Here is a 23,931-nt window from a genome sequence, read left to right as displayed (position 1 = left end):
AAAGGTGAAGAGGTCTGGTATGCATTAACCATATGTTTTTGGTTAACAACACCAACGGCCTTTTTGAACTAAAAATGCAAGATACTGCTCAGAATTATTGATGATCTGTGTTCTCTCTTTGTGTATGTTTTTGTTTAGGCCTGAGATAAAGTTCTGGATCCCTTGTCCATACCTCAAAGTCCTCTTCAGGCTACGTATTATGGTCCTTATAAAGTTAGAAAGAAACTAAGTGACTTAAATTACATCATTAATACTCCTGCATGTTAAAATGTTAAATGAGTATGTTGATAGATATAATTCTGTAAACCATTTAGTCAATTTACTTATACATGTCCCACATTGCAAGGATTAAAATGATGGAATGCAATTGTACTGGAGACTGGTTTAACCAATTTTAAGAATTGAGAAATATTGAATAATCGGGACCAGAAACCTTCACATTTGCAGTGACATAAAAAGAATAAAATAAAACAGCTATTATTTAAATATGAGCACTTATTTCCAGCTGTTCCAACATAAAAAAAAAAACCTATCATGATGTATAAATTGTAGTCTATACCAGTGAAACAGCTTCCATATATGATAAATGCTCTCAAACTGGAGTGTTTGAAAAAACAAATTCAGTATTTGCTGGAAAATGATTACATAGAACCAAGTAAAAGTGATTGGAGCTCACCATGTATTCCTGTGCTGAACCCAATATTTTCCCATGTGTACCGACTATAGAAAAGTAAACTGAGCGACCAAAACAGATCCATTTCCGTTGCCAAGAATAGATGACTGCACTGACATAATTGGAAATGCAAAATAAGTCACAAAGTTTGACCTCTTGCATGATCACTTGGAAACCATTCATAAGTTCTTTGATAGACTCAGTGATGCAAATTTGACAATTAATTTATGCAAAAGTGAATTTTGCTGTGCTTAAGTTACATATCATATTTCGGTCAAATTAAACCTATAGAAGTTGAGGTCAACACTATCTCTGAATTCCCTGTGCCTGTCTATAAAAGCAGCGGATGCGAATTTTGGGTACGTCAGATATTATCGGAAATTTAGCTCAAATTTCTCCATAATTGCTGAACCACTGACTTATTTGCTGAGTAAGAGAACCAAGTTTTATTGGTCTGAAAAATGTCCTGAGGCTTTTTATATGTTAAAAACCATACTTAAGAGTACACCAGTACTTTCCGCTCCAAATTTTAGTCAATCATTTAAAAGGTATGTTGATGCAAGTAATGTTGAGGTTCGTGGAGTACTGATTCGAGAAGACAAAAATGCTGTAGATCATGCAGTGTGCTATTTTTCTAAAAACTTAAATAAGCACCAAAGAAATTAATCCACAATTAAAGAGGAATGTTTGGCTTTGCAATACTTTTTATATATTATCTCCTTCTCCGATTATTGTATTCAGTGATAATAACCCCCTTATTTTTATTAGTAAAACAAAAAACAAAAATCAGAAAGTATTAAGGTGAAGTTTGGTGTTGCAGGAATACAATATTAACAGCAGGTGATGAAGGGAGAATATAATTTTATTGCAGATACAATTACACATATAGAAATATTATATTGCTTCATGTATATTTTGTGTCATTCATAACGCATCTATGTAATTTCAATTGTATGTATATTTAACTAATATGCACAAGAAAGCCTTATTGTATAAATCTTTTTTTTCTTTATGAGGGGAGGTGTTATGTATATTTAATTGGTATTGTTTGTTGGCTTTTCTCAATGATTATACGCTAAGTATATCTGTATTTTGAAAATGACCCTAGTCCAAAATCAAGTTACAAGTCTACGGTACTATTTTGGAAACCACTTAATGTACAGGTAATATTCCTCTATTATCAAATAATAAGATCATTATTAGTGGAAGTAAACATGATTACTTCTATTTGAATGTATGATATTAGTTTTTCACTTGGAAGTTACTAAAGGTGTTGACAAAGTTAAATGTTTTAAAAAGAAGACTGATCTATACCATAGTATTATTACTGTGTCTTCAATTTTTTTTTATCAATGTTTTCACTTGAAAAATTACTAATTCCTGTCTTAACATTCAAAGTGGTATCAGTCTTATTGCCGTATTGAGCTCTTATTTTGGGCTGATTTAGTTATTTAAACTAATCAAAGGAATTACAAAGTGCTGACTAATATTTCTTGGACTAAATCATTAATTTGTAATTATAGAAATTCAGTCAAGGAGATTTGGATTATATTTTATTGTGATGCATAAAAAAATATGTTAACACAAGGCCACCTTACAGGCCATTGTCATATTTGAGACTATCGGCACAATGACACATTCAATATCAGAATTTATTTGAAACACCACCGGATTTCATTTGGATCTTTATACATTTGGAATTGTGATTGAACGTTTATAACTATTTGGGATTTAATTCTCAATGCTATAAGTTCTTTTTAAATTTTCACTTTACATTTGAGGGAAATATATTATTTGTGGAAGTTTACAAAACTGGTTGGTTTTCGCTCTTTTCTGTTACTTATTTTAAGGTTATAGACTCATAACAATCATCAGTAAAAAAAATGTGCAATATCATGCTTCCAATACAATATTTGTGGATAATTTTTATGAACTAACTTTAAGAACTAGCTTCAAGTGCCAGATCACTAGGATCTGACAACTTAGCAAAAAATATATGTTGCAAAAATTACAATAAAGAAATATATAATTAACTTTAGCCCTAAAATCCCCACCAACAGTACAACTTGTACAACAGCTACACCACAGTTGCTAGACTGTTTGCAACATGACTGCTCATGATGAAATTTAAAAGTTGATACTTTGGCACATGGCAAGATCAGAAACAGAAAAACTGCGTTTGAAGAGCTTCAGCCTGGAGACTAATTAGATGATATTTCTACCACTCAATGCGAATCTTGGGAGTTTATTTCAGGAGCTGCAAGAGATTATATATGAGGTCTCCATGTAAACTCCAATAGGCTATTACTAATTACAAGTTAAGCAATGCCAGAAGAAATGAAAGAGAAAACAAATAACAAAAAATGGCTCAGTCCAATTCTCTAATTATCTTTATATTTACATTCCTTGGTAAACATTGTCTGCAATTGTTTAGTCCCTTCTAAATATAGTATCTACACTTGATGAACAGTTGATTTTTTTAAAAACACATTCACCTTTATTGTAGATTTTAAAGAAAATATATTGAGGAATTGAGAAATTGTTTGCAAACAGAATCATCTCTAAGATATCTAAAATAGAATTCTTGAAATCAAAACACAAAAAACAAAAATATGAATGCATGAAATCAAAATTGAGTAGATCGCCTAATTACAAACATTCACACTCATGAATGGTGTATTGAAGTACTAAATGCTCTCAATCAGATTTGTAATGTATTTCTTGTTTAATCCACCTCGATCCTTGGCAAATGCAACTGGCTGAACAATATCTATTGTTCCACAATCTGACTTACTGCAGATGAAAGACACCGATTCCAATCAAATCGCTCGCTTTTTCACCCAGCAAAATATTCTGGAGTGATCAAAGAGACCTTCATAGACTATGACACTTTTGGCATGCACATATCACCAATTTGAATCCTTTACAAATGTTTTTCTTTGGAATCAATTATTGTTCCAATCCAGTCATTAAGCACTTCTGAAAGAGGAACAACTATAAGGAAAAGATGTGCATTTGCAACAAATACGATGGAGAGAAAATTGGTATACCTCCGTGCTATTCTCATCTACTGTAACTTATTTTGTACGTGTGCTATTAGGAAAATATATCACTGCCTAAAGCTTACAGCTAATTTAAATGGTTTCTCCCATGTACAAGAGAAATGAAAATGAAATAGTACAAAGCCATTATTAAAATAGGGAAAATGTGTGTGTGCGTGTGTGTGTGCTCATATTTCCAACAAACATCAATTTCCTACAAAATGAGACTAAATATGTGAAACTGAGAAATACTCATCAATTTAAGATTTTAAGATTTTCGACAGAATCTTCAAAATCTGGGACTCGGTTAGGGCCAAGTCCTGTACTCTTGTGACCTAAGAACAGTTGTTCAAAGACAGCATTGATTTGTAAATATAATGGCAAGTCTACTTTCTCCTGAATGTGGCATTAAAGACTAATATCGAATTTGTCATCATCCTCGTCCAAACTCTCATAGAAGATGTTTCTGAGCAATCTATCCTCTACTGTTTCCTGAAAGAATATTTGACAGTAATATCATCAACTGAATAAAAAATATTACATAAACAAGTCAAATAAAGGTAGGGGAGATGCATACATGAATATCAAGAGTGGATCCAGAACTGTTGTAACTGGATTTCAACTATGAGAAGCAGGTGGTTTTCACTAAAAGTATACTATTTTAACTGGAGAAAGGGTTTCCACTAGACCCTAATACCATATTTGTCGTAATGCATGATATTCGTGGGGATGGATTATGGAGTGGAGGCTTAGAATTTTAATTTAATGACAGAGATTAAATTGACAAAAGTTTCTAAATACCTCATGTTATGCCTCAATCAATCGTAGTTATTACAAATTCTCATTGTTATCCCCTCTAGTACTGTGGTTATTATAAATTCTCATTGTTACCCCCTCTAGTACTGTGGTTATTACAAATTCTCATTGTTACCCCCTCTAGTAACAGGAAATAGTTTTCAACATGACTGTGTATGGCAGACGTGCACTTCATACAGTGAGTGGGCCGTATAAGTGTTTTCTAAAGCCAAACCCTATGATAAAATTAGGGGATAAAACCGGGTCATGTGCCAAATTTGGACCGCAGGATATTGGTTACATATGCTTGAAGCACGGACTAACTCATAACGTGGTTTCCTCTGTAGTGAATGAGCATTATCTTGTAATTACCTTTTATTTCTATATTTAATAGAATATCTATAATTCATTTGAAATAACTGTCCTCGAACCTCGATCTTAGGGTTAAACATCATGAAATTGTTACATTTAACTAGCTTCACTCGAAAAAGGAAGTCAGATCAACAGATTCTTTAAAAAAATTCTTAATAATGATTCTTTATGTCACATATTGAATGTCACTGACAGATTAACCACAAGCACTATACAGAATTAAGTTTGTATACCCATGTCTGAGTTTTGTGCTTTAAGAATCCAACAACAAAAGGGGCTGAAAATGTTTTTTTTCTTCCCCCAATGCATTAGCTTGTGCTTACAGAATTGTTGTTATCAGCTTGTGCAATAATGGCAAAATTTGCAATTTTCTTCCGATTCACCATATGTCCCTGCTCAGATACCTGAAATTAAACAATTAAACATAAAAAATTCATACACACACCCACACACACATATCCTTTGAAGTAAACCTAATTATAAATACAGGTGGTGTGTGTGTGTTCACAAGAAAAAAACATGTTTATTAACAGAAGAATACCAAAGACTTCTATAAATGATACTAGCAGCTGCCTTGCTTGGTGCTCAGCACTAAGAGGTTGGTGTTAGGACTGGTAGGCCTGGTGTCAGGATAATGTGACTGGGTGGGACATCATGCTACATGTCTGCAGCATGATGCCCCAGTGCTAAACATCACTATAAACTGTCACGCTGCAGATATCATTGTGATATGACAGAAAAATTGTTAAAGGTACGAAATTGATGTGATTAAAGAAGCCTTGATTAAATCTGTCTATTAATGAGAAATTTTGTTAAAAGTACTGCAATTAATGACAAATACTAATTCCATTTCATCTGTGACACTTTATACTTACCAAGAAGTGTGTAGGTAACTGGCTACAGCAACAGATTTATGATGGTAGGATATGCATGATTGTTAAAGTCATGGATTCTGCACTTCAAAACATGACGAAATGACCACAAAGACACGTGTGACTAAAATTTAAGAAAAGAAACAAAGCAGTTGAAAAAATTTATGAACCAATATTAAACATGTATAAAATGTCTTGTGTTCATGGTGACAGTCTCGGAATTTTCAAAAATATTCTAAGGTTATGGCTGCATCCTTTGTTCACAAAGGAAAGGTGAGATAGCACATTAGGGAGGTAGTGTATCTTCGTCATTCCAGTAACATGCTTATTGCTGGACCAAGTGGTTCTGATCAAATGTGTGATTGAACACAAATCACTTTTGTTCAATCATCCATTACAATGTATAATTTAGTGTTATAAAGAGTAGCAATCGGCCTATATGTTACCAAAAAAAATGAAGGAGAATCAATAATGAACACCTCACATACCCACTAATCCTAATTTCACAGAGTTACAATTGTCCATGGATCGAACAGGTTTGTAAGAAACAGAAAACAGAAAACTCACTACATCATGGATAATCATTGCAAGGTCTTCGACTGTTTGAAGAGAAAAGTTGTAGACAAAATTGCTAAAGCTTCTCTGAGAGATTTCAATAATGTCATGAAAACCGAAGAAAGGAAAACAGCTTCAAAGACAAAAATGGTCCCAGCCACGTAGACGGAAATAAGAACAGATGAGTCAGAGTAGCTTCAAATACCATTTCCCCAAAGTGTGGCAGCTACTCTGAGGCGAGAAGAAACGAAGGCTTTCGCTAAAATAGGATGCCTCCACCAGAACTAGAAAAGAAAGAAGTCAAGTAGACAGCTAGAAAAAAAAAGAAGCTGATGACTTCTGTCATGATTTTCTTCCTTACTCATATTACTCGCCGGATGCCGAGCATCACAATTCAAAATACCATACGAACTTAACAACATCGAACAATTGGTGACTTATTGATAAGCAACAACAAGGATGTACTTTTAGTCAGCATTCACCAGAATTCTAACCATGCAGCTGACTGAGGAAGTCAAAACTTGAATTGTGCACCCAAAATTAAACTCAGTAAGCTATGTAATAAAAGATGAATGGTGCCAGTTACAAGATCATTCAACATGTTACACAAAACCCATTCGACGGAAAGTTCCAAGAAGTCAAATCAAAGTAGCAGGAATCAATCATCAATGACAAGTTGAATTAGCAGCTGTCTCACAATCAGCTTCAAACAGTCGAGGTTACAAATACTTTTTGTGTCATTTATGCTTTTCAGAATCAGCTGGGATGATTCCATTGACATCCAAAACAAGTTCACAGATAGTGTGAGCTTTAAACAATGTCTCAAAAGAAAGTGGACAGTATCCTCTGAGATGGCACAGAATTTCTCAAACAAGCCTTTCAAAATTAACTGAAAAAAATATTTTCATCAGTGAAATTCCTAAATACAAATAAGTTTTGTGGAACATTTTCAAAGAACCTTTAAAGAATGTGTGTGGACATATTTTACACATCAACATCCTCCTCATGTTATCATATCTGGTCAAGATGTTTTGGTAGATATTATTAAATCCACACAAGTTTTGAATATTGCTGTGGATCAAACCATTTTCGTTGTAGTAATACCCAACAGTAACACTTGGACAATGTGATCCTGGAAGCTAAAAAACAAAATGAATAAACAAAAAAATTGTGCCAGACAATCTTCACTGAATATCTATGACATGAGAATTCCTGCAGGATCTTGTGCTCGACATCGCATTGATTTTTTCAACTATTTGCAGCAATCAATTTAGCAACGATTCAACAAAATGTGAACTAATCGAGTACAATCCACTTTTTCACTGTTTAACAAATGGATTTTTCCAATGGAAAAATGCTCTCAATAACTTTTCCTCAACATTGTTTGCTACTCTAGGTGGAAACACAGCCATCACTCCAACCAAAGATATCATCAGAAACAACAGATTCTTCAAGTATTTTCGATACCCCAATGAAACGAATGAAGAACTCAGTTTTTTATGCTTGTGTGCTCCAATGTTGTTGAGTACAATGTAGTGGAAAGCAAAGCCCTCTGTTGCTGACAGTAAATCCTTTCAGAGTCGATTCTGACAAAGCTTCTTTGGAAGAAGAAGGAAACACCAGCATGTATCAATTTCATGGATAATGTTTGTGTCCTCATCATATTCCTGTCTGAAGATCATATTTTCAGTGTGTATATTGGTATAAAAGTAGATCTTGGACAAAATTTTATAATCTCTAGAGGAAAAGTCACCTTAAAAATATATTTTCGAAAATGACACTCAGCTGAATTGTGATGGCTGTATACTGAAGAGTAACTTGACAACAAGAACATAAGGTATATGTTAATTTTTTTCTCACATTGGTACCTGCATGGAAATCTTTGGTCATCCGAGGGTTGTTTGATTCAAAACTTACTGCCTGGAGGCAAGAAAAATAATTTCTCAACAACCCATTCATTGAACAACAAAGCTGCAAACAAAAGCAACTGAAGGCAGAACAAATGTGTTGATCCAGCCAAAAAAATTTTACTTGGCTGCCAAGATACACATAAATCCTGTCAACATCACTTATTCATTCTCAACAACCTCACAGACACCACCAGAAATAGAATAAGAAGAGAAGGACCAATAGAGATTTTAATGTTTCTGATTACTAAAAACAATTATGCATAGAAATTCTTGTGATGTTTTTAAGACAGAATTTGCTCTCTTCGTCGTGCCCTCAGTGCGTAGAATTTCATCCCTTGCTGTCTCTGACCACTTTAGTTCCCATCGAGTTTGAAATTAAATGTCAAACAGAAGATTAAATCAATCTGAATAAGAGTTACTTGCACCTGAATGTCAAAGCCATCAAAACGGACACTACCATAATCAAATTCATGCATTCTTCATACAGCGAAGCTGATTTGTATAGTTGACTAACAAACCAATCAGCAGCAGCGTGGACACTTGCCCGTACCAAGCTTACCTAGAGGATCTCCGGATTTACAGAAAAGAAGCCAAGATGCTTGTGTGGTTTGCAAACCTTACATGTGACCAGCAGAGCATTGATCATCGATTATGATGCAAACCACAATTTATGAATTAGAAACTGCCAAAAGAAAATCAAGGGCATATTTTAGAAATGATAGATCATTTGCACTTTGAAATGTGCTTGCAATACAAGTTTTTTGTTGAATGACGTGGATGTATGTTACTTAATCCAAGCTGATCCATGTTGCATTTGATGGCTCATGCTAACGAGTACAAAACAACTACTGAAGAAGCAATACTCTACGTGCATATCTGACCCAAAGTGGGAAAAGACATCAATATGACAAAAACTAAAACCACTTAGTCTCCTATTTTGCTCGTCCCAAGACTTTCATGTCCACATACTGAATCAAAGGGACGTTTGTCTTTACTTCTGTGTTTATAGCATATAAAGCAGTGCATTCACCAGTACTGCCATCCATTGTAGACTCAATAAATAAGCCATGAATGAATAAGCTAGTACAAGTCGGCAATCATGTGCTGAAAAATGGCATTAAAACCCCACAATATAATGCAGTTACAGAAAGTGGAGGAACCAGTTCATATGAGAAGTGATTGATGAGGAAACAGATATCATTAAGAAGGCTTGGGCAGAAAAGAAGACAGAAAGGGAGCAAAAGAAGCGGGGGTGAGAGCAAGAGCACCTCAGCGAAAGGTGGAAGAGAGAATACAGCAACGACTAAGGCAGAGGGAAGGATTGCAAGACTATTAACTGATGCTGGAACTGGAGCTGCAATCAGAACAACCCCTGATCCCTCAGACAAAAGATTGAGAGAAGGAACAGAATATCCCAGCCTGATCCCTCAGACAAAAGATTGGGAGATGGAACAGAATATCCCAATGTTAGACTCTCTGATGACTGAAAAACAACGATCAGACGTTTCTGTGTTGCACAGCTTGCCAGAGCATGCAGTTGTCCTGGATATCAATAAGATCAATGACCCAGAAAAACAATGGCCCTTTCCAAGATCTCTCAAAATCAAAGATACTACTCAATCATTGCCATAATATATGCTTATCTGTGCACATATGTATATTGTGCATGTGTTTTGACTTCCACAGTTTAAACTTGAACCAATCACCTCTTTTCTGTCTATCGTGTGACAGTATATCAGTATGCTTTTGTGCACGTATGTGAACATTCATACACTTTTCAGAAGTTACAGTATGTTTGCTTATGTGTGAGTACTCCTATCCATATCTCTCCTTTCAGTCTACTTTGGGGTTGTTTGGATGTAGGTGTGTCATTTTGTTGACTATAGGTGTTACACTTCACTCTATCCTCTATTGTACATCCCCTTTTACAATGCATGCTGGTGAGCAAGTGTGGGTGATGGTCATTAAGTGTTTGTGATATAGTCAGTAGAGGTAGGTACTAGTAAGTTAGATGGTGTATTGGTTAGTAGGTGTAAATATCGATCAGTAGGTCTGAGTGTTGTTCACTACATGTCAAGTGTTTTCACACTTCCATTCCCCTTGTGCTCATATATAACTACCATGTTAAACATGTAGACATATTCAACACTGCATTTCCCTTGTGCCTACTGTGTTATTATTTAAGCAAATTATGAGCACAGAAATAATGGAAGTGCAATGTTAAATTTTCCTTGTGCTCAAATTGCCATTTCTGTGCCGAAAACAAAACAAACAAAAACAATGGTACAATAGGAAACAACATGTTAAATCTATGGACATTTTAACATTACATTTCCTTGTGGCCATAGTCATGTTTATCCCCCAAATGCCACATTTCAAAATGGCAACCGTAATGTTGAACATTCCTTATGCCCACGATGCCATTTGTGTGCCCCAAGTGCCACACTCCACTACTCTATTCTCACCTCGTTGACCTGTCGAGCTCATGTTATACGAAAATTTGAAATATGAGCAAGCAAAGAAAAAATGGACAACTATTATTTACCTTTTCTAATGGCTGCTTCTTGTCACTACCAGTGCCTTCTTTAGAACTATCAATTTTGCTGGCATGTTGATGTTGCAAGTTTTGGTGACCAGTAACTTGGGACGGCCAAGAACTGACCTGTCTTTTCCATATCTGCTGCTGCAGTTGATGCATCTCTTCCTGAAGTTCGTTGCATCTTTCCTCTAAACGTTTCGATTTTGCCTCTGTAAGCTCCGACTGTAATCTATGAAGAATTATGATATAAGCATAGACTTTATGTCTAAACAATCACCGCTGCCTGCTTTGAAGCAGAAAGATCATGGAATCAATATCTTTAGTCATTACAAACAAAAAGTTACGGACCAAACAATCCATGTTCACAAGCTGAAAGTTTATTTATGTTGTCTGTTAATTTTTGATACTAGTTACCTTGTGTTGGGGTGTGGTTACTGCCTCTGAATCCAACAGGTAGCTGCACCAGAAAACCAGGTAAAAGAAACGAACAAAGAAACTCTCGCAGTTTAAGTTATGTTTACTTGACAGCACAACACCTTTATTTCTAACTATTGTAACACAAAGGGAAAAATATTTTGAATCCAGTGGTGTTTTCTTCTTTTTATAAATGTCATAAAAAGAAAACTCCAACAAATATTACCTATCTGGGCAGGCTATATTCATGGATTCATTCATTCATTTGGTTGATTCCAATGTCTGATCTATTTCAGTAAATAAGGGCATTTTTCAGCACAGTAACATATTTATTATTTCAAAATCATTTTGCAAATACGATACCCAAAATTCCAATGTTCAATAATAAGTAGTAGTTGTAGAAAAAAACAAAACAAAAATGAAAATTTAAGTTTACGCTGATAATATTGATTTATTATTATTATTATTACTGGAGATTTGTGAACTAGCTGATTAGCTATGATTTCATGGCAAAGCCAGCACCAGCATCATGTCGCATTACTTTATTTCTATCACTCGTTCTTCGGCAAATCGTGCATACTCACCCCAGCTACTATCTGGATGTTGAATCTGGCCAGTTCTCTACCAACTGTTCTTCTCTCTGGTCCCTCTGCTGATATACTGCCCATTAGTGTCCATAGATAGTGAGTTATGTAACCCTTTTTTTTAGAGGTAGATTTTCGCCCATTAAGGTGAGATCTCCATCAGTCGTGGAATGCTGACCAGGATTAATGAGAAGTAGGCAATGTTCAGGACACCTTTTAAAGACCCTTTCCTCTTGTTATAGAGGTGCACAACAGGATCCTTAAAAGTCCTCCAGTGGGTTACCAACTTCCACTGCTGCTTCTGTCCATGGAAACACGATCATATGTCCTGAGTTGTGTGCAGGTCTATAGCTAGAGGGTTGCCACACCTGTTGCTTTGGTACTCGTCCACCACCACAGAACCTGAAGGCATCTGATAGTTTGGGGGAATAATGTCATAACTTGTGCATGAGTTGGACTTAAGTGAGGGAAAGTTGTACAGAGCCATCATCACTCGCTCTTCCAAGCCTGTCCGAATCCAGTGGCATGATAATGTCGATATGAGGATGCAGTGGATGGCCATTAGTTCTCACTGCACATGAGTTAGCCACTTAATTCATGATTTTAATGGCTGATAACACAGAAAACATTCAGCTAAGACTTCATTAGATAAAAGCTCCTAAGTTGCCCTCTGCAACATCTGCCAGCTAAGGGTAATGTGGAATCACTTAAAAACACACAAAGTCACCGGTGAACAACAATCGCTGAGTTGAATAAAAAGTTAAGTCTAGATATATAACAAACACTTTTATCAAGTCAAAAGTTAACAACAATATGAATTTTCACACATGCCAGGGTAAGTAGCTGCATACCCCAAGTCTATGAATTCCTTCGAGTTTTCTCATTCTCTCTATCTCATCATACATACATTACATACATCTCCACTCCCATCAGTCATTTGAAGTTTGTGAACATCGTTGAATCAAACAATGAGAGAGAGAGAGATCACTTGCCTGGCAAATGGTTTATCAGACTGTATATTGGCCACTGTATCCCTCTGCTTTTCTGCAGTTCTTGTAGCTTCTCTTTCACGCTCTAACTCAGATAATCCTTCTGTGCAGAATATTGCACAAGACAAAATAGAATTTTTATTGCAATTTGAGGAAGAAACTAATAATGATTGTAGTAACTGAAACAAATAAAATTGATAAAAAAACATACGTACATACATACATACAGCTTGAGGTAAGTCATTCCATACTTTGGTTTTTGACAGAAATATAAATTGCCTGAAATTTGGACACAGCAGAGAGGAATAATGTACTTGAAATTATTTCTTAGGCTGTACCTGATGTAAAATTGTAAGTAACAAAAGCTGGTTACAAATCGTTTAAAAAATGTATGGTGTCATTATATTGAACGACTTTGTAAAAGCTTCTTAATTTATGAATCTGCCTTCACATTTTCAGAGTCGCCTCCTGATTCATTATACAAACTCTCTATTTATGTAGGTTTGCGATAATGAATCTTCATAATATTAGTCAGTCATCTAAATTTTTCTTTGACTGGAACCTTCCATGCTTGTGGGTCACCAAATACAACTACACCAGTGAAATAAATAAGAGTCATTCAGGAACTGAATAAAGACATAAAACAGTGATGTGCAATTTCAAACAATGAGCATATATTGATACATTTTTACTATAAATAGTACGGTTTCTAATAACATTCACTATTTTTCTTCTTTTTTCCTTCTGTTTATTCTTTGGATTAGCATCAAGTAATTGTCAAAAATGTATTTTGAACAACTACACTGAGCAGATACAAATGTATAAAATAGTACCCAAGCCCTCCACATAAGCTGTATTAGATCAACAACTATGTATGTCTAATGGGGCGAAAAGAGCAAAGTAATTACATCAAAATAGGGGCCCCGAGTGGACAAAGCGCTCACCATTACGGATCACTGCCATCTCACCTCTGTCTGCGTGAGTTTGAGTCTCAGCCTCAGTTAACATTGGTACGTGAGAAAGCCTGCCAGTAGCTTCTCGTGGGTCGGTGGTTCTTCCTGGGGTTTTCCAGGGTTCTTCCTCTACCAATTATACTGGCCACCATGTATAGCCTCTCTTGTGCTGAAAAATGGCGTTAAACCCTACAACAACAACAACAAAATAACATAACTTTTGTTTCACTTCACTTTAACATATATAAATACTACTGAAAATTAGCAATGGCTGGAAATAAATTTTCATGTCATTTTTGGCATTATCTCAAATTGTTTATTCTCCCAATCATATTCATGAACCAGTGAAAATATATGACCTGAATGTGCATAAAATACACAGCTGCAGTTGCAATACATACATCTCCAAAACATCATCACCTGGTTCACCTACATTATTAACATTATTAGTATGATGCTCGATGCATAGTATACAGTTGACATGAAGAAAAAAATAGCACTTGGACAATAAAGTATGGAGATGAAACTTCATTACAAGTTTTACCATTGATTTCAGCTGTTAGGGTATGTAATTTCTTGGTCAGTGCCAACTTTTCTTCACTCAGTTTATCCACATGTGTCTTGCAGGTAATATACTTCTGTACCTCTATGGAAAAAAAAAAAACTCTTCAAGACCCTTTATGTCATTTACTTCATATTATGTATTCAGATGGAATACATAATTTTTATGCACAAAATAAACAGTAAAACTCGATTCTCTATCAACTCTACTCAATATTATCATTACATTCAATGAGTTTAAAAGTCTGTAGGCAAGAGATGAAATAAGGTAAAATATATCAATGCTCATTCACTTATTTCCATTGGTGTCCTTACTGATCACATGACACCAGTTAGATATTAAACAGAAATTGGCGAAGCTCTATACACAAATAAATGTTCAAGCATATATATATATATATATATATATATATATATATATATATATATATATATATATATATATATATATATATAATCATTGTTATTTTCTTTATAGTACTGTAACGAAGACCTATCAATACACAATCGATGACATGTATCTAATATTTCACAAATCTGATCACCGAAAGAGTATTTGATTAATGAAATGAAAATCCCAAGATACTACAAAACAATCAATGCCAAAAAAAATTAAATGAAATATTGCTTTGTTGAACCCACCCTCTCAATAAAACAAAAGAATCAGAAACTTGGGAGTGTGTTTGTATCAAAGCCTATATATACTGAATATTTGTAAAATAACCATATCTGCATTTGTACCATCTGAAAGTGTATCCTCTTGTTTCTTGAGTTCATCCAGGTGCTTTCTTGCCAGCTCTTCACGAAAATGGCTTCCATTGCTAATCAATCCATAGTTAGCTATAAATTCGGACAGGTCATTGCAGACGCTCATCATCTCTCTCATTGCTTTTTCCTCCTCATTGTGCTAAGAAATATATTCGATCAATATAATGTGTATTTTTTATGGGTTTGTTCTAAAGGAGAAAAGACGCTTATTAAGATCTTAATAAAAGTTAAACAATTTTTATATATTAAAATCTTGTAAATTATTTTCAGCAATTAAAATCTAACATATCTGAGGACAGACTGACATAAAGATTGATATACAGTGAGCAAGTTAGCAATCACATAGGTAGGTGGATTAATGGATGATCGAACATACATACATACACACACAAACATATATACATCCGTACATACATACATAAATACATGCATACATACATACATGCATACATACATATATACATCCGTACATACATACATATACATCCATACATACATACATATACATCCGTACATACATACATACATACATATATACATCCATACATGCATGCATACATACATACATACACCTATTACATGTGCAATTTGTATTTACTTATTCGTTTATAGCTTTCTTAAATTTTATTGTATATTTGTTCAAAAGCAGGGTCAACGTTGGTAAAATATTTCTCAACCCGAGTAATTAGCCAGTCTCTAGGATCTGAACGTCATAATGTAAATTATTCATTAGACTTTATGACTGTATAGTTTCGTAAAATGTCTCCTACTCAGGTTCTTATCAATGGGAATGCACTGGATAATTTTGGATATACCTGTTGAGTAATTTGAGATAGGAATAATTCTTTGTATTGGGTGTTTGATTTGTGTTTTGTATCGCATGGCGTGAAGTACTAATAATAGGCTTAGAAAGGGCTTACTGGTCAACCATACAAATGTAAAACAAGAAAAATCATGCATAAAACACTAAACATTTCTCACCAGTTGTTGCTGTAGTGATTCTTTTTCCTTGGCAAGTTCATCATGTTGCTCTTCCAAAATTTTCTCCTTATTGGAAAACCATTTAAGCTTCGTTTCTTCTTCAATTAATTTCTGAACCTGAAATGCAAAATTTTGTTTTATATGCAGGTATCTTTATAATTTGTTCTCACTGCATGACGGCAACTTTTTGTGGTATAAATTCTGGTTGCCCACGGCATTGCCCAACTCCATGTTGACCTGGTATTTTGAAGATGGGTGTTACCAAGTGCGACATCGATTAATGACTTTATAATCTTTCACCAGTACAATGGAAAAGATAATCCTCACATTGAAAGATTTTCAAAATTGAATAACTTAGCAAATATAAAACACACAATTGAATTAAATAAAAACTTAGAGAAGAAAAATCTAGATTACAATATGAGGGAGAGAATATATTTTCTGATTGATTCACCCAAAAACGAAGATATGATAGGCACTGTAAACCAACAACTGTACTTGATTGTGTCATCCTGTAAATGAATAATGCAAGAAAACATAAATTGCAGAAAATACACAAAAATGATCAAAGGTGAGAAGCACACACACACACACACACACACCCCCTAACACTTACCTTTTTAATCAATATATATATGTAAAGGAAGGACTGATGAAAATTCATTCAAAATTGTTTTTGTCATCATGCCAAAAACTCACAACAAAATGCAAAACCTTTGACCTTAAAATCAAGAACTCAAAACCTTTGACCTTAAAATCAATGTCAGAGTGCCAACTATCAGCTGGTTCTTTGGAATGGAATTAAATTAAAGGTCTTGCCAAAATTAACTTATGTACATGTCACAGTGTTCATACTCTCATTACAAGTTCATGTGTTCATACTCTAATTACAGGTCACTATGGTCATACTCTCATTACAAGTCACTGTGTTCATACTTTCATTACAAGTTGCTGATTCCATACCCTCATTACAAGTCACTGTGTTCATACTCTCATTACAAGTCACTGTGTTCATACTCTCATTACAAGTTGCTGATTCCATACCCTCATTACAAGTCACTGTGTTCATACTCTCATTACAAGCCATAGTGTTCATATTCTCATTACAAGTTGCTGATTCCATACTCTCATTACAAGTCACTGTGTTCATACTCTCATTACAAGCCATAGTGTTCATATTCTCATTACAAGTAATTGTGTTTATATTCGCATTACAAGTCATTTTGTTTGCATTCTCATTACAACTATTTACAGGATAACACAAGTGGTCACACTCATTACAAGTCATTGTATTCATACTCTTATTACATGTCACTGTGTTTATACTCTCATTACAAGTCACTGTGGTCATACTCTCAATACAAGATACTTTCATACACCCATTACATGTCCATGTGTTCATTTATTACAAGTCACTGTATTCATATTCTCATTACAAGTCATTGTGTTCATACTCTCATTACAAGTCCCTGTGCTGATACTCTCATTACAAGTTACTGTGGTCATACTCTCATTACAAGTTACTGTGTTCATACCCTCATTACATGTCCCTGTGGACATTCATTACAAGTCACGGTGTTTATATTCTCATTAAATAATAATAATAATAATAATGAGGACTTTGTATAGCGCCTAATCTTTAGAAGCTCTAAGCACTTTACAACATTAGACAACACCTATAAGATAAGAAACATAATAATATTATTACAAAAACAAACAATATGAAATTAGAAAAACATTAAAAAATAAAAAACATGCTGAGAATATTTCAGGTAGGAAACATTATTAGGTCTTTAAGTTTGTTCTTGCAGTCGAAATAAGTGAGTTTTGAGAGCCCTCTTGAATGTGATCACTGTGTCTTTGTGTCTAAGTTCAGTGGGCAATTCATTCCACGTTGCTGGGCCCTGGTATGCAAAAGAACACTGCCCCATATGACTCTGTTTTCATTGTGGGAATAATGAGTATACGATTGTCAGAAGAGGAGCGTAAGTATCTTGCTGGTGTGTACACATGGGTGAGGTCAGATAGGTATGTTGGACTAGAGTCCGACAGTGAAATGTAGCACAGAGAACAAATTGTGTTTGATTCTGGATCGAATGGATAGCCAGTGTAGGGTACAGAGCAGCGGGGAGGTGTGCTCTGATTGTGGTACTCTAAGTATGATCCGAGCAGCTGTGTTTTGAACTTTTTGAAGTTTCTGGAGTAGATATTGAGATGAACCAGACATAATTGAGTTACAATAGTCCAGTCTTGAAAGTACTAATGAACACACAAGTGTTTTAGTGGCATCAACTGAAAGATATTTGCGAATTGAGCTGATGCGTCTCAGCTCAAGATATGCAGCCTTGCATATGTTCATGACATGTTGGTGCAATGTGAGAGTACTGTCCAGAGCAACACCTAGGTTTCGTACTGATTGTGTGAATTTAATGTTGGCATTGCTGATATTTATTGTTTGAGGTACAGGATGTGAATGAGAAAGTCTTTGTGTTGTGATCAGAATGGCCTCAGTTTTATCATCATTCATCTGCAGCTTGTTACAAGTCATCCATGATTTCACATCAGAAATGCACCTCTCTACACCTTGGATGGTAGCATGAAGTTCAGTTGGGTGGCTAGATTTGTATATTTGGGTGTCATCAGCGTACAATTGGTGAGACACTGGATGATGATCTATGACACTTGAGAGCGACTGAGTGTACATAATGAAGAGAACAGGTCCAAGAACACACCCCTGTGGAACACCACAACATAGATCAACTGGGCTGGAGTGTATTCCATTTGCAGATACAATTTGTGTCCTGTTGACCAAGTAGGACTTGAACCACAGTATGGCTGTATCATGAATGCCAAATACATGCTGGAAATGGTGAAGTTATATATCATGGTCTATTGTGTCAAATGCTGCAGACAAATCAAGGAGGGTGAGGACTGTAATCATTCCGCTATCCAACGCAGAGAGAATGCCATTAACTACTTTTAGAAGAGTAGTTTCAGTACTGTGGCAAGGTGATATGCAGATTGTACATTGCTAAAAAGACTGTTTGAATTTAGATGAGATACAAGCTGGGATAGAACAACCTTTTCTAAGATTTTTGAAATGAATGGGAGATTAGAAACTGGGTGGAAGTTCTTTAAATCGTTATGGTCTAGTATTGGTTTCTTCAGCAGAGGCTTTACAATGGCAGTTTTGAAAAATGATGGGAATTCCCCAGATGAGAGAGAGGTATTAATAACTTCAGTTAGTGAAGGCAATACTGGATTTAAGCACTTAAGCAGCTGTGATGTTGGAATTGGATCAAGTTCACATGACTTTGGTGCACTCTTCATCAGGACTGTACGTGCAAAATCCATAGAGACAGGTTCAAATGCTGCTAATGGTTGGCGCTCAAATTCTGTATCCCAACTGTATGGTGACGACGAGTCAATTGAAATTGTGGTGTCAAGATTATCTCTAATGGTTTGTACTTTGTCACGGAAGAAATTTGCAAATATGTCCGGAAGGTCGACTGGAGAGAAGGTAGTTGGAAGTGGTGTTGATTTATTCCTTGACATTAGCTTGTTAGTAATCTCGAAGAGCTCTTTGCAGCTGGAACGTTCCATGATCTTAGTAGTGTAGTGGGCTGATTTCGCTGCATGGACTATATTTGTGACATTCTTCTTAGCGACTTCATAGATTTGCTTATGAATAGTGAGTCTGGTGGAAAGCCAGAGCCTCTCAGCTTTACGGCGGTCTCTTTTAGCAGTGCGAAGCTGGTCCCTAACACTGCTATACCATGGAGAACACTTTTGAATTGATACTCTGCACTTGGTAGATGGGGCATGTTTGTCAAGTAATGAACGCAGACAGTTATCAAGTTGTTCTGCGGTAGGAGGTAAGCAAGTTGTTAGGTTAGCTTGGATGTCGTGCATTAGTTTGGTTCTATTTATCATACGGAGGTTTCTCTTAGTAGCAGATAAAAGTGGAGGGTTAGGGACTGATATGTCAAGATGGCATATAATGCAGAGGTGATCTGATGCAAGGTCATGGGATACCAGGGAGGACCATAGAATGTTATCAGCAGGTCTATGAAGAATCCAGTCTAAAATGTGACCATGTTTATGGGTGGATTGGTTAACTGACCGTTTGAGGTTGAAAACATTAATGGAATCTATGAGTTTTGATGTATTTGAGTTTCTGGGACAGTCAAAGTGAAAGATGAAATCTCCAAGAATAATCAGGTTGCCACCTATTGAATTTCCAAAGTCCAGGAGATTCGGAAACTGCTCCAAAAAGAGAGAGTCAGCCAGCTTGTTTTTTCTACTAGGAGGAGGGCGGTATAGGCAGAAAAAATGGACTGATCTTTGCTCCAGTGTGAGTGTGGTTTGGACTAGTTCAAACGATGTGTGGTCGAAATTGAATGTTGTGGTATACCGTATTTACCGCATATGTTGGGACACAATAAAATAATTATTTTTTTTCCTGTCCCAGAACTTAGGGTGAAACATTTTTTTCACTTTGGTCATATGTCCCAAGACTTAAGAAACGAAATAAAATTGTATTGCATTTGTGCTTCCCCCCACCCCACTGCACGTTGCAATAAAATAGATAAATAAAACGTTGAATTGATAATAAAAAGAAAGAAACTAACCTTGTGTTGTTATCATTTATTCCTTTCTTCAACATGAGCATTTAAGAATGAAATATTTCCACGAAATCCGTAAGCGTAGGATTCCATACTGTAGCGTGTATCAATTATGTCCGATACCACACACCACGTTGTTCACATGAACATTGAGAAGCAATTGTGTGTGGTTGTGCTCCAAAGTTTGAACATGTTATCTGACTGAAAACTGGAGCCAACAAAATCGCAGACAAGAGGGAAATAGTCAACTAATATCTTGAAGATGCCATTCATGCATGATACAGTGTTGGATGCAAAATGATCAAGACTGAATTATATCCAGGTCTACTGTATGACAGTATGTCGCAAATAAAAATTATCATTTGAAAACACATTCACTTAAGTGTAATTGACAATCTTTTCACCAGCTTGGGTTACAAAATTATCCTTACTATTTACCCGCAGACGTCAATGATACTTTGTACTAATTGTAACCACAGATGCCAAACACATAGAACATAGAAGCCCTGGTGGTGAATAAACACGACTGGCAGCAGTCAGTTAACTCCTTCTTTGAACCTACCGACAGGACATCAAAGACAAAAGGTGATTTTTATTACAAAGCAAGCCGATCTCAGACGCCGACTTTGATAACTTTTTTTTTTGTGGTAAAGGATATCAGTACAAAGGTTATTTTATTGCAAAGCAAGCTGACATCGGAAGCTGACTGGATTTTGTGAAGTGAGCCGATTTTTTAATATTTTTGTTTTGTTTGTTTAATATACAAAGACGGCCGAGATATGGAAGCAAACTTGGGTTCCTTTTCAATTATATTCATGGGAATTTTGAAAATAACTTGAAACAATGGAACAAATTTTGACGCAATATAGTGCTTTGTGCATAGATGTCGATGAATTCGCAAACGAGAAGGAAATAATCAACCGATATATTGAAGACAACTGCCATTCACGCATGGTACGGTGTTAGGTTCAAAATAGCCAAGAATAATTTTATCCAGGTCTACTGTATGACAGCATCTCGCAAAAAAAAACAAAAAAAAAACATTGCTTAAAAACACATTCACTTGAGTGCAAGTGAAAATCTTTTCGCCGGCGCGAATTACAAAAGTATCATTACTATTTATTTGCAGACATCAGTGCACCTTTGTAATAATTACTACAAAAAATGCCAAGCACATAGAAGCCCTGGTGGTAAATAAACAGAGCTGGCAGCCAACAGTAAACTTCTTCTTTGAACTTACTGACAGGACATCAAAGACAAAGGTTATTTTTATCATAAAGCAAGCCGACGTCGGAAGCCGACTTTGGACTCAGAACCGAATTGTTTTTAAAGGATATCAATACAAAGATTATTTTCTTGGAAAGCTAACTTGGTTTCTTTTCACCAGTATTCACGACATTTTTTAAAATAAAATGAAACAATGGAACAGTTTTTAAAGTTTACAATATAATGCTTCGTGCGCGAATGTCGATGACTCAGCATCATCCAGAAGATTTGGAGCAAAATAAAATCATGTGATGAATAGATCATTTCGCCGACAATATGATCATTAACATGGATAAAACTCATGTGTACTTTGATCGCATTCCTGGATGGACTGACTACAAGATGGGCGTCAAAAGTGTGAGAATTAGCAAGACTAGTGCAGATTTGAAAACATCTGACTTTTGTCCTTGCAGTTTCCGCTTCAGGTGATGTGTTGTCTCTAACATTTTTTCATGGTATGAGAAAGCTAAACATATATTTATGTACCAAAATAATAGATCGTACGTGTTTAGGAGAAGGGTTGTGTTGATGAGATGCTGCTGCAGTGGATCGAAGAGTTTTATGTCAAGTATATAGTTTTATATTTTTTAAAATAAAATTTAAGTTGGAGTATAATTTCCGATATGTAATTTTCGAATGATTTAAATGGTGTCCCACAACTTACGACTTGAAAAAAACGATGTGTCCCAGAACATACAGTGCACAAAAAAATTACTTTTAAAATTAATTTATGGTGTCCCAACAAATACGGTGTCCCAACATATACGGTAAATATGGTAGTTAAGATGTTTTATCATGGAGTTTTTTGTGATGACAACAATTCCACCTCCACGAGAATTACAGGGGAACGACTTGATGGAGTAACCAGTGGGTGTTAGATCCGCACACGTGAGCTCATCGCCTGATGTTTTTAGCCATGTTTCTGTCACGAAAAATATGTCAACATTTTGGTCGTTGATAAAATTAACTATTTCTGTACACTTTTCTGGTGGTCCTACTGACTGGGCATTGAATAATGCAATGCGCAGAGGGATTTCTTGGATAGTTGACACAAAGGTTGACGAATTAATTGGGATTTGAATTAGGTTATCTAAATTAACGGTCAATTTTTTTTTAAATGGTTGTGGCAAAATAAGGGAGATAACTGGAATTCTTCTTCCTGTTCTACGCCGGCAAGTCATTGTGTTCATGCTCTCATTACAAGTCACTGTAGTCTTACTCTCATCAATAGTCACTGTATTGATACTCTCATTAAATGTTTCTGTTATTCATTACAAGTCACCATTTTCATACTTTCATTTCAAGTCACCATGTTCATACTCTCATTACAAGTCATTGTGTTCACACACTCATTACAAGTAACTGTGGTCATACTCTCATTACAAATCATTGTGGTCATACTCTCATTACAAGTTACTGTGTTCATACCCTCATTACATGTCCCTGTGGACATTCATTACAAGTCACGGTGTTTATATTCTCATTACAAGTCATTGTGTTCATACTCTCATTACAAGTCACTGTAGTCTTACTCTCATCAATAGTCACTGTATTGATACTCTCATTAAATGTTTCTGTTATTCATTACAAGTCACCATTTTCATACTCTCATTACAAGTCATTGTGTTCATACTCTCATTAAAAGTCATTGTGTTCATACTCTCATTACAAGTCACCGTGTTCATACTCTCATTACAAGTCATCGTGTTCATACTCTCATTAAAAGTCATTGTGTTCATACTCTCATTACAAGTCACCGTGTTCATACTCTCATTACAAGTCACCGTGTTCATACTCTTATTACAAGTCATCGTGTTCATACTCTCATTAAAAGTCATTGTGTTCATACTCTCATTACAAGTCACCGTGTTCATACTCTCATTACAAGTCACCATCAATATGATCATACTCTTATTACAAGTTACTTTGTTCATACTCTCATTCAAGTGCAAAAAGCAAGCTATGACCTTGGACTTGACCACATGTCAGTTAGATCCAGTTAGATCCAGTTTTCAAAATCTGCTTCACAAAAA

At 35.4% G+C, this 23,931-nt stretch overlaps 1 protein-coding gene across 2 annotated transcripts in view; it reads right to left on the bottom strand.

Annotated features, from left to right (window-relative positions):
* Positions 1-1,634: 1,634 nt before the first annotated feature.
* LOC149794663 (coiled-coil domain-containing protein 172-like) overlaps positions 1,635-23,931 on the bottom strand; it is a 32,568-nt gene continuing 10,271 nt past the window's right edge. The window contains exons 3-9 of one of the 2 annotated variants that reach the window (XR_016422052.1): positions 16,008-16,124; positions 15,000-15,165; positions 14,242-14,343; positions 11,756-12,847; positions 10,764-10,986; positions 5,205-5,285; positions 1,635-4,206 (exon numbers count right to left, since the gene is read on the bottom strand). Coding sequence is in view for 1 of the 2 variants with exons in the window: in XM_089963956.1 (XP_089820082.1) it covers positions 12,717-12,847; positions 14,242-14,343; positions 15,000-15,165; positions 16,008-16,124 (516 nt within the window). In the remaining variant the exon portion in view is untranslated. Of the gene's footprint in view, positions 4,207-5,204; positions 5,286-10,763; positions 10,987-11,512; positions 12,848-14,241; positions 14,344-14,999; positions 15,166-16,007; positions 16,125-23,931 lie in introns of those variants that run through there. The other variant, XM_089963956.1, reaches the window with a different exon arrangement.

This window comes from Sinohyriopsis cumingii, chromosome 7 (genome assembly GCF_028554795.1).
Source record: "Sinohyriopsis cumingii isolate HCF-2022 chromosome 7, ASM2855479v2, whole genome shotgun sequence".
In the NCBI taxonomy this organism is placed as follows: Eukaryota; Metazoa; Mollusca; class Bivalvia; order Unionida; family Unionidae; genus Sinohyriopsis; species Sinohyriopsis cumingii.
This window is presented reverse-complemented; position numbering and strand designations above follow the sequence as displayed.